At 38.1% G+C, this 12,496-nt stretch overlaps 1 protein-coding gene across 2 annotated transcripts in view; it reads right to left on the reverse strand.

Annotated features, from left to right (window-relative positions):
* The window catches only part of stard13b (StAR related lipid transfer domain containing 13b), a 195,210-nt gene that overhangs the window by 139,397 nt on the left and 43,317 nt on the right, over positions 1 to 12,496 (reverse strand). Inside the window, exon 1 of one of the 2 annotated variants that reach the window (XM_060826138.1) lies at positions 11,626 to 11,794. The exons of the other annotated variant lie outside the window; for it this stretch is intronic. Within the exon in view, the coding sequence (XP_060682121.1) occupies positions 11,626 to 11,794 (169 nt within the window). Of the gene's footprint in view, positions 1 to 11,625; positions 11,795 to 12,496 lie in introns of those variants that run through there. 2 annotated transcript variants of the gene reach the window in all.

The raw sequence follows: 12,496 nt of genomic DNA on the forward strand, positions 1-12,496 counted from the left end.
CAACAACAAAAAAAAATGCAAGTTCTTTTACAATTCTCATTTCATACAAATTTTTATCAGAACATTTTTGCTCAAGAAAATGGTGTTCTGGCATTTGTGTTCTGTCTGACAAAACTCTAATACTTTCTGGGGAAAGAGAGTGTTCCACAGATTCTCAAACCTTTCAGAGAAATTCTCCTTCTTAAATGAGACTCCCATTAATTTTAATCTGTTCCATCAATCCAGTCTCTCCCAAAAAAAAAGTAACAGTCCTTCAGTACCCATTCTGTTAAGTTTCACAGTATCATATGTGCTTCATTAAGATCATGTCTTATTCTTCTAACCCCCACTGAACCCAGAGCCAGCTTGTTTAATATTTGCTCATTAGGTAACCCCATCTGATCTCAAGTGAATCTTCTTTGAATTGCTTCTAATGCACTTAGATCCTTCCTTAACTGTGCACTTTATTCTTCTCTCAAACAACAGCTTTCCATTTGTCTTCCTAATCACTTGCTGCACCTGCACACAAACTGTGTGCTCACCATTATCTTCTCAAGGACAAAGAGGAATTGGCATTAAATGCTGGCTAGCAAGCTATGCCCATTTCTCATAAGAGAATAACCAAAATAAAACCAGAGCCTGCCAAGTTTCTCATTAGCCTGTTGAAAACACTTTTATTGCACATCCAATGGGATTGATATCCCAGAAACAGTTACCTCAAATTTTCCTTTTGCCGCGAGACTTGGTGCACAAATTCATTGAACTCGAAATACAATTTTGGTTTGACCAGTCATTAACCATGAACAAACTGATCTGTGGAATAGGTGCAAAGTGCTGAATGGCCTACTGACTCCTACGTGCTAAACAATATAACCTGCTCTGTTCACAGACAGATAATTTTGTATGTCTCAACAGTAAAAGGATAGGTGTTCCAATCTTGTTCTGAATGTGAAATTAAGCCAATCTTTGCCGCTGTCTCTTTCCCATCACCTCTCCAGTCCCTAACCGACCCCCAACTCAGGTAGGTTATGGTGTTAATCTGCAATGATTGCACCATACGTAGTTAATTTTTATTAAACTTTGTAAATCCATCTTAAAACTTTATATTTCTTATTGCCATAACATCTTAATTATATAATTGGCTAGAATAGAAAATACTGACTTCTGATCTACCAGGTAGTTTTATTTGTATCTCAACATATTACATAAAAAGTGTTAGGTACAAAATGTGCCAGACTTCAAGCAATGTTCCTCTGTAACCAAATACCAAACATTATAACTGAGTTGACTTGCCTGGTACTCTTCTCCCTAACTCCTGTGACTGGAAGTTTATAGTGTCAGAGTCACAGAGATATACAGCATGGAAACAGACCCTTCGGTCCAACTCATCCATGCTGACTAGATAGCCCAACCTAATCTAGTCCCACCTACCAGCACCCGGCCCACATCCCTGCAAACCCTTCCTATTCATATACCCATCCAGATGCCTTTTAAATGTTGCAATTGTGCTAGCCTCCACCACTTCCTCTGACAGCTCATTCTGTACACGTACCACCCTCTGCATGAAAAAGTTGCCCCTTAGGTCTCTTACATATCTTTACCCTCTCACCCTAAACCTATGCCCTCTAGTTCTGGACTCTACCACCTCACACCCCCACCCCCAAGAAAAAAAAAACTTTGTCCATTTATCCTATCCATGACCCTCAGGATTTTGTAAATCTCTACAAAAAAGTCACCCCTCAGCCTTCGACGCTCCAGGGAAAACAGCCCCAGTCTATTCAACCTCTCCCTATAGCTCAAATCCTCCAACCCTGGCAACATCCTTGTAAATCTTTTCTGAACCCTTTCAAGTTTCACAATATCTTTCCGATAGGAAGGAGACCAGAATTGCACGTAATATTCCAATAGTGGCCTAACCAATGTCCTGACAACCACAACATGACCTCCCAACTCCTGTACTCAATACTCTGACCAATAAAAGAAAGCATACCAAACGCCTTCTTCACTATCCTATCTACCTGCTTCTCCATTTTCAATGAGCTATGAACCTGAACTCCAAGGTCTCTGTTTAGCAACACGCCCGAGGACCTTACCATTAAGTGTACAAGTCCTGCTAAGGTTTGCTTTCCCAAAATGCAGCACCTCACATTTATCCAAATTAAATTCCATATGCTATTTCTCAGCCCATTGGTCCATCTGGTCGTAATCCTGTTGTAATCTGTGGTAACTCTCTTCGCTGTCCACTACACCCCCAATTTTGGCGTCATCTGCAAACTTACGAACTGTACCTCTTATACTTGCATCCAAAATCATTTATGTAAATGACAAAAGTAGAGGACACAGCACTGATCCTTGTGGCACACCATTGGTCACAGGCCTCCAGTCTCAAAAACAACCCTCCACCACCACTCTCTGGCTTCTACCTTTGAGCCAGTTCTGTATCCAAATGGCTAGTTCTCCCTGTATTCCATGAGATCTAACCTTGCTAATCAGTCTCCCATGGGGAACCTTGTCGAATGCCTTACTGAAGTCCATACAGATCACATCTACTGCTCTGTCCTCATCAATCCTGAGTTCTTTGAAGTAGTAACAATCAAGTTCGAGAGACATGATTTCCCACGCACAAAGCCATGTTGACTATCCCTAAATCAGTCCTTGCCTTTCCAAATACATGTACATCCTGTCCCTCAGGATTCCCTCCAACAACTTACAGGCTCACTGGTCTATAGTTCCCTGGCTTGCCCTTACTACCTTTCTTAAAACAATGGTACCACATTAGCCAACCTCCATTCTTCTGGCACCTCACCTGTGACTATAAAATGATACAAATATCTCAGCTAGAGGCCCAGCAATCAGTTCTCTAGCTTCCCACAGAGTTCTCGGGTACACCTGATCAGGTCCTGGGGATGTATCCACCTTTATGCATTTCAAGATATCCAGCACTTCTTCCTCTGTAATATGGACATTTTTCAAGATGTCATCACTTATTTCCCCACATTCTATATCTTCCCCATGTCCTTTTCCACAGTAAATAGTGATACAAAATGCTCATTTAGTATCTCCCCCATCTGCTGCGCCTCCATACAAATGCCACTTTGATGATCTTTGAGGGGCTCCATTGTCTCCCTAGTTACCTTGTGTCCTTGATGTTTTTGGAAAAAATCGTTTGGGTTTTTCTTAACTCTATTTGTCAAAGCTATCTCTGGAGCAATTTGTTAAAACACAATTATATTTTATCAGCAGTTACCCTCATGGCTTTGGGTCACAGGTAAAAATAAACAATCCTTGAGGAGCTATCTGGCACTATTTACAATTAGAATTTTTTGTGGCAATTAAAATAATTCACAGATCAGCATTATTTCATTGACTGATGAAATAGATAAATGGTTCACTGTTGTTCTTATCTTATAATATATGGAACTAAGAAAAGGTCACTTCAGGCCACTGTCTTTCCCAAAAAAGATCACCATGTTACCACAAAAGCATAATGATGTCCCTAAATCTGAAACTGTGGGATTAAATCGTTCTATTATATTTTGAGGAAACTTGTACTTCAGTCCTTTCATGCCCTCGATTGGGACAAAATTCTCCAATTCCCAAGCGAAATCTGTTTGGCCAGCCTCAAAGGACTCAATGTAAACATAAAAATCACATGACTAATAGGTTTCCTATCTGAGTCCCTTGCCTTTATTTCATGAGTTGATTTAGCAGATAAATAGGAAGGGTTTGGAGGGATATGGGCTGGGTTCTGGCAGATGGGACTAGATTGGGTTGGGATATCTGGTCTGCATGGACAAGTTAGACCAAAGGGTCTGTTTCCGTGCTGTACATCTCTTTGACAATCCATCTCATTTAATTAATTTTAAATCATATGTCAGGTTTTAAGGATGGTTGTTGACATTTTCTACGTGGTATACTGGGTGCTAATCTTCTGAGACTGCAGCACATTAGATGGTGTTAACTGTTCACCATTGTCTCAAGACTGTATTACTATTCCTCTATTATTGCTTGGTCAAAGTCCTGGAACACACTTCCTACTACCATGAGTGACCCCACACCCCAAGAACTGTAGTAGTTTAGGAAAGTAGCTTATTATCACCTTCCTCATAGCAATTTATGGAATAATGAATGAATAAAGAAAAAAAAGGACGAAAATTGGAGAGATTTGGTTAAATTAGGAAGTACAAAAAAGCAGATGTTGCATAATGTGGACAAAAGCAAGGGGTCAAGGTTACAGAATAAGAGTGATTTAAAGAATATCTGCAGAAAGAATCTTTCAACAAAGAAGCTAAACAATATCATAGGTTCTCTCAATCAGTGGCTCACAGCCCAGATCCCAAAATCATGGAAGCTCTATTTCTCCAACTCCTTAATCTCTGCCCAACATAATCTTCAAATGTCACAGAATAAGGTTTGTGTATCTTGATGCACTCAACCCTTCTCTCACCAACTTGCATTGCATTTAAAATCTTCATCTTAACCAATAAAATCACCCATATATCCCTTTGGGTTTTGTGGTCTTTCTGCTTCTCCTAGGTTTTTCTGTCCTGGTTTTAGTCATTTTGCTCCCTGCACCCTTACCATTTCCTGACCAAAGACCTGACCTTATCAATTGGGATAATGTCTCACTATGGCCCAGTGAATTTGCCGACCGTGGTGGGTATTTTGCTAGAGGGGATTCTGAGTGGTAGATGGAGTTTAATTCCGGTAAATAATAAAATGCAGTATTGCATTTTGCTATGGCAAATCAGGTCAGTACTTACACACTTAATGGTAGGGTCCAGGCGAGTGTTGCCAAACAAAGATCTTGAGGGTGCAGGTTAATAGTTCCTGGAAAGTGGAATCACAGGTAGACATGGTAGTGAAGGTGGCGTTTGGTACTCTTGCCTTGAGCATAGGAGTTGGAATGTCATTTTGCATCTGTTTAGGACATTGGTTAGGCCAGTTTTGGTTCACTGCATTCAGTTCTGGTCTACCTACTATAGGAAAGATGTTGTTAAACTTGAAAGGGTTCAGAAAATATTTACAAGGATATTACCAGAGTTAGAAGGTTTGAGCTACAGGGAGAGGCTGAATAGGCTGGGGCTATTTTCCCTGGAGCAGAGGCCGAGGAGTGACCTTATAGGATGCTTATAAAATGAGGGACATAGATAGGGTGAATTTTTCCTGGGGTTGGGAAGTCCAAAACTATAGGGCATAGGTTTAAAGGAGAGAGGGAAAAGATTTAAAAGGGACCTATGGGGCAATGTTTTCATGCAGAGTGTGGAGTGTGTATGTAATGAGCTTCTAGAGGAAGTAGAGAAGACCGGTACAATTACAATATTTGAAAAGTTCAGTATATGAATAGGAAGGGTTTAAGGAGGATAGGGGCCAAAATGTTGGCAAATGGGACTAGATTAAATTTAGAATATCTGGTTGTCATGGACAAGTTGGACCTAAAGGTCTGTTACTGTGCTGTATGACTCTACTGGTTCAGTTCCTTATGAGGTACTGTAAAATTTTACTTTCTGCACTGTGGGGCAATTCTGACCGTGAGTAATATATAGAAGGGTAAATTGCTACTGGCGATTAGCAACCTAAACTACAGTGAGAATAAGGAAACTGGATACATTTACCTCAGAGGGGAAAATTAAAGAGGCTGAAAGGAATGTTGTTGAATTTTAAGATGCTATTGCACAAGAGTGGCCCCAAGCGTTTTAGAAACCAAAACTTCTAAACTTGAGGTACAGTGCATTTTTATTATCCTATATCTTACTTAATTAAGACTCAACAGTAATGGATATTTGTGGGATTGTGTTTACATTTCGAAAAAACTACCATCAGTTGTCAGTGTTAACATTTCTGCTAAGCACCACTAAATTAGATACAAACAGCAAAGCTGGCTCAGAAAAATTGGATTTCAAAAAATTAAAAACAGAAATAAAGCAAAGACAAATTAAAACATTATTACAGAGCCAATAGTGGCTTCATTAGAATACAGCCACTGGATAGGATTTAATGTCTTTCCCCAGCAAATTTTGGTAGCAATGGTATTTATTCAGGTGGAAGGATGGTTGACAGCGACTTTGTCAGCACTTGCCTCTGTCCAGATTAAGTCTGTGTAGGACAACTGGTGGATAATCCTTTAGCCCAATGAGGCCCTTTTCTGGTTAATTAATGCCAACTCATTCCAATGCATCTGGTATTCACCCATTCGTGAATAGGCAACCTGCCATGAAGAGCAAACTCTGTTTAAGCTAATTGTGGGTTTTTGGGGAAGCTAGGGGTGGGGGCAAAAGAGAGAGGGAAAGGGGTGTTTTTCTTTCAAAGTCACTGCAGTGTCTGATCAAGAAATCCAGCACAGGATGGTGGAAGGAATGTGAGCTTGCTGAGAGCTGAATGCTGTTTATATATGCTCTCCAGTGATCTCCCTCCTTCAGTAATTTGTGGCCATCTTGGGACACGGTAGCTACATTACCAGCAGTAGCCATTGTCTCCCTAATGGCACTACCAATGATTTAGAGAAGGTGGCAGCTCTTGGTGGTAAGATGCCCATCACCAGGGTCCCCAATCCCATGGAACACCTGTCCTACCTGGTTAAGTGCCAGTGGGGCAGTCAATAGGGCTTACATTCCCTAAAGAACGTAGGATTGTTCCTCTTGAGACCATCATTGCCTCAATTGAATACTACTGCATTGTAGCTCCTTTCTAAAACAGCAAGCTTAGAATTAAACAAACCTGAATGGAACAGCCAAATTGCACTACAGAATGCCTTGAATGTAGCAAAATATCTCAAGGTGCTTGAGAGGAGTATTATCAAATAAAATTTGACATCAAGCCATAAATGTTTGAAAGCACTCCTCAAATGAGTAATGAGGGGGACAACTTTAGATTGGGAATTCAGGAAGTTTGGGCCTTGGCAGCCAATGGTAGAACAACGAAAATTAGGAGCTGAAATTGGCTCAAAATTGAACCGCAGCATCATTATAACAAAGAGGAGCCCATTTGGCTTACTGAATCCACATTAGTTCTCCTTCTGGTTCGTCCTATCCTCATAACCCTTTAAGTTGATATCCCTCAATCATCTATGCAATTTTGTTATGCTCTGATGAAATATTAACTCTCTGTCTGCAGATGCTGTCCAACTTGCTGAGTTTTTTTCTGAGTTTGCTCAGTTTTGCTCTTATTTCCAGCATCTGCAGGGTTTTGGTTTTGTCATTATCACTCATTTTCCCTGCCTTCACCACTCTCATAACAGGTCATTCAGATGAATGTTTTTCCAATCTGTGTATGCTCCAAAAGATGATAAACATAAATTCTGAACTATTTTTGTTGATAAGCCAACTTAAATTTATTGGTGGTATTATTCTACTATATTTGTCACATTCAGATGTGAGTTTACAGATAGTATTGCCCCAGTCTGTTATTAGGCTGGTTAACACATCTATTAATTTGACTCAATCCAATTATTGGAACATATTCCAACTTCCTCGAGTATTCTATAGTTCTGATCATTCTCATCAACACATTTACAGTAATTTCCCTCATATTACCTCTGCTACAAAAGTCTGAAGAAATTTAACTGAAACTTTCTGATCTTTTTCTAACAGTTAGAAAATCCACATTGTAAAAACAAATCTACTTATGAGAACTTTAAACATGTTGAAAGGTCATTAATATTTTATCTCAGCCAGTTAATGTACAAACAAAATGAACAAAATTGTTATTCAATTTCCAACAACCGAGAATCTGCAATGCAATTACCATTCCCTGAAAACATTGAAAACTGCTACTATAAACACTATCAAAATTTTCTGGATAACCTGTGCTTGCAAATATCATTCAGAAACAATCACAATAATACATGCTGTAAATACCATTCCCTGTATTACATGGATATAAAATGTAAATATCACTCAAATTTAAACCAATGCTGTAAAAAGCACGCGGCAAAAAAGCTAGGCTATAAATGACAAGACGTTCCCCTAAATAAGCCAGGGACACCCTGTGCTTTAAAGGCCACTCCCAATTCATAACTGCTACCAGGTCATGCACTAGAACACGTTACATTGCCAGCAGCTGAAAGAATGGAGCTTTGCGCTAATTTATTTCAAGTTAATGCAAATATGTCAAAATACATTTGCAATAATAGAAATTTCGCACTACAAATAAATAACCTTGCTTTTATTTTTTGAAAATTGATTTATCTGTGAGTTACATTCAAAGTTGATTGAATAATACCAAAACCACTAATTGTCAAAACGCTGGGAACACAAGTCACAGGGTTGTTGTAGGATATGCTCAAAAGTCTATAAGCTGCTTTTCCTGTTGGGTGTTACAGGATATTCCCCTTCATTTCCAAAACACAAGATGCCTTATTCAAAGTGTAGCACAATGCACCACTTGGAAATCCATTCAGTAACTCGGAGACCCTGATCCGATGCATGCTTATTTTATTACGAAGCAAGAAGTACCTGAATAATTTCTATCAAAGCTCCTTTAACTAAGCTATTTGTCATTAATGATGGAGTTATGTTAACCATCAACAGGAGCAACAACATATTGTTTTAACTATTTTACATTACAATTCACTGGCCAAGTGATCTAATCATATTTTAATAGAATACAGACATAGACCAAACTTTATTTTGACATTTAACAAATTAAACTCAAATGATTTCATCTCTAGATGAATGGAATTGAGGCACTCCAGTTATGCATCAGAACAACAGTACAGCAAAGCATAGCACAAAGCCACATGAAACACAGCTGACTGGCATTACAATACACGTTTAAATGCAAAGCTGAAGAACTAGATTTTGTTCTGATCCTTGTTCTTTGTGATTCCCCAAAGCTCACATGACTGACAGTAACAAGTCACAAACAAAAGCAAGATTCTAAATTGTGATGAAATGGAAGTCTTAATATCTTCTATTGCGCTAACATTGGGGCGAGTGATGACTGTGTAATTCACTGCCAGAAATTTTGATAGAAGCAGATTCAGTAACAATTTTCTAAAAGAAATTGGATAACAATCATAATATAAATTGAGGGGCACCCTATGCCCAATTTTCCAATTATGAATTGAGAGGTTCATAATTATGCACAATAAACATTTCTCCAACAGCAACAGTAGCAAATGCTCCCCACTGGTACTGCCAAGTCAGGAAAATGCCTCCTCTTTACTGTATTGCTGAGGGAGGCAGGTCATAATTTATTTTCACACATCCTACCAAATTACAGTTACTGTATAAGGTCATTTACCAGATTCAAATTTTAGGACTTGGTTGATATTTGAGATGGGAAAACAGAATTAATTAGTTCACCAATTGCCTCTTGAGCTATACTTGCGCATAAATAACCACAAATATTGTTCAGGGTGGTCTTTGTTAAATAAATTCTCTGTAATCAATGTCAGTCCTAATTTTGTTTAAATATTACGTTCTACTTTGATTTAATCAAATACAAAACAATTTATATGTACACAGTTGAACTTTATTGCCTGAAACAAAATGGGACTGGAATTAACCCATTTATCCAATATAAAGAAATTATCACTTTTGTTTAAAAGAACATTTGTCAGAATTGACTCGTCTCTGCACAATTAATATCAATGGGTAGCTAAGGAGCTGTGGCCTTCTGGACCATACAAATGCCTATATGAAGATATTTTCTAAGTCAACCTGTTCAGAGATATTATTATTACACATTTCTCAAGCCGGTTCAACATGAACCCAAGTTTCTTGGTTCAGAGTTAGAGACACCACAACTCTCCACAAAAACTCGGAATGCCTAAATTAATTATTTTGCATGCAACTAATGCAATTTCTTTTCAATCACCTGTACAGAAGAGTCACGTTGGGACTTGAATTCAGGCCTCCTGGATCAAAGGTACTGACACTACCCATTGAGGCACAAGAGCCAAGTGCCTAAATTATTTAAAAACTGAAAGAACTGCAGGCGCTTCTCAAAATGGACAATACTATGAAACAGCACTCAAACAAGTTCAGGCAGACAAGACAACTTTTGTTTTAACTGGCCATGAACTTGACCAGGAATAGTGCAAACAACATTCTGAACTTGTTGGTAATGGTTAAATATGTAACAGGGGATCCCTGCCAAAACTGATAACAATTATCTCCAGAACATTCCAAATATTATCTATACTGTGCAACTGGCGCTGTCCTTGTTTTGTCAACATTTCCCTGATGCAGATCAAATGCATTTCCTGATTTATTGATGTTATTTGCATTTGTGATCACAGGCCTACTGGTGGAGTCAACACAACCAAAAATTTTTTTTGATCAACGAACATTAAAACTACAAAACAATTGCTGCTCTCCAATAACCAGCCATTTTTCAGGCTGGGGGAAGTAATTCTATGGATAGATTTTGTTTAATGAATGATTTGTTTGCCATGTTTCAAAGCTGTTCTGAAAATGGCAGGAGAATCATGTTGATATTTGTGAATGGACATTCAAGATGTTGTTACTGATGACATCGATAGCAATAGTGGCCCTGTATTAAAATTCTGTTTGTGTTTACTTTTGTAAAACATTCTACCAAAATTACTTTGGAAAGGTCACACTGCATTAGATACTGCCACAGAAGCCTGAAGGGAAAGGTAGTAGTGTAAACATCAGTGAATGAGAAAAAAAAAGTTGTTCTGGAATAAAATATCCACGAAATGATCTTTCCTTAGTTGGAAAAAGCAGAGGTTGGCAAAATGTCCAAAAGGTTTTGCAAAAGAATTTCCAATTATATCATTTATAGATAACTGACAAAGCAAAATAAGTGATCACAAGATGAGACTGGATGGAATTTTCATTGAACAGTCAACCAGCCTACAGGATGATTAAAATTGTTGGTTTGAGAGCTGCAGTAAAAGATTAAACAATGTTGCTAAGCAATCCAACTTAACAAGGTACACAGGTGATGACTCAACTAGTTAATATTCTGTTTCGAAAGAATAACTTCAAGTAATGAGGAACTATTTAAATACTTTGATAAAAAGGGGCAGAGCCTACTTAAGAAGTGTGTCAGGAAACTATTTTTGTTTGGGCAATGAGGAGAGAGAACAGCTGTGTATCATTTTTGTCACAATGATGTCATGTTCATATTTGAGTGTTTTTAGCTAATGAGTTGTTATTTCAAGCCAATGAAACAGAAGTGGCCGATCTTAAAATTTAAAAACAGTGGTAGTTTATCATGCTTGTCATTGCATGACCATTTTAAAATGACTTTCAGAAACAAGTAATCATATCATGAATCAACAAAAAGGTCAACTGGAGACTTTAAACAATTATAAACATGTTAAACCAATCTAACCTTATTGAAAAATGTCACCATGCTGTTCTACTTTTGGCTTCACATAAGGCTGTGACACATCATGAATACACACCTGTTACAGCACTTTACCACAGTTACAGCAGTAAGCAAAAAGAAAAACTTCTTACGGATTTATGAGGAAAAATATGGCAAATACCAACTATCCTGAATATTTTTAAAATTAAGATCTGAACCTGTGGGACAAAAATATTACAGGAAAGATATTGCCTTTTAAAATATTACAAGTATGCACTTGTCTTATGATTGGTTGCTGTTAAGATCTGACTACTGAATTATCTTGACCTGTAAACATTGAATTCTTTGATATAATAAACATACCATGCTGAATTCTAGTCACCAGCTGCTGTCTTGCAATCATCCTGCTCATTTTGTATGGAGATCGCCGTTGTGACTGATCCAACCGCAGGTACATATCCTGTCCCTGAGGTGAGAGGGAACTCAGATAGGCACAGCCTGTGTTTGGTGATAATGACAGCTCCATGAACATTTCCACAAAAACACTACCCAGAATACAAATTCTCTTCACCTCACTAGTAACAAGATACAAACTGAACTATTAGAGAGGAGAAGAGGCAACACAGCATTGAACTGTGAGAAGTTGAAGCAGACTTGAAGAAAGGGGAGTAGCTACAACTCAAAAGTCCAACTTATGTCACATGACTGGGAGGAACCAGTGAACTGAGTGGATGTGAAAGCACCATGTGATAAGAAATTAAAATGATGCCAGTAAGTGTGTGGAATCTTACACTATTTTGGAAAGGAATATAACTGTCAATCACATACCTTAGAACTGATTAAAACACTTTAAAATTTTATTAGAGGGATATGAAAACACTCTAACTGGGTTAGGCCACTCCAAGGAATGCTTTAATGCTGAAAATATCATCAAGCATGATACAATGGCAGAAAATGAAAACATTCTTGAGACTTGAATCACACTTTTTAAAAATTCATCTATTATACCCTTATTATTTGTCTGGTGTATCAGGCTATTCATTTTGTGGAATTGTTTAAAATATGTAAACATTAGTACAGTTTTTTTGAAGGGGAGAGGTTGCAGAGGAGTATTATTTTCTAATAGTGATGCTTTGTCACAACATGATAGTACAACAGTGTGCTACACACTAAAAGAGTTCCATAAGTCTAATGGAAGAATAAGTTAGGGAACATGACGTACTGATGAATAATG

This window comes from Hemiscyllium ocellatum, chromosome 6, assembly GCF_020745735.1.
Source record: "Hemiscyllium ocellatum isolate sHemOce1 chromosome 6, sHemOce1.pat.X.cur, whole genome shotgun sequence".
In the NCBI taxonomy this organism is placed as follows: domain Eukaryota; kingdom Metazoa; phylum Chordata; class Chondrichthyes; order Orectolobiformes; family Hemiscylliidae; genus Hemiscyllium; species Hemiscyllium ocellatum.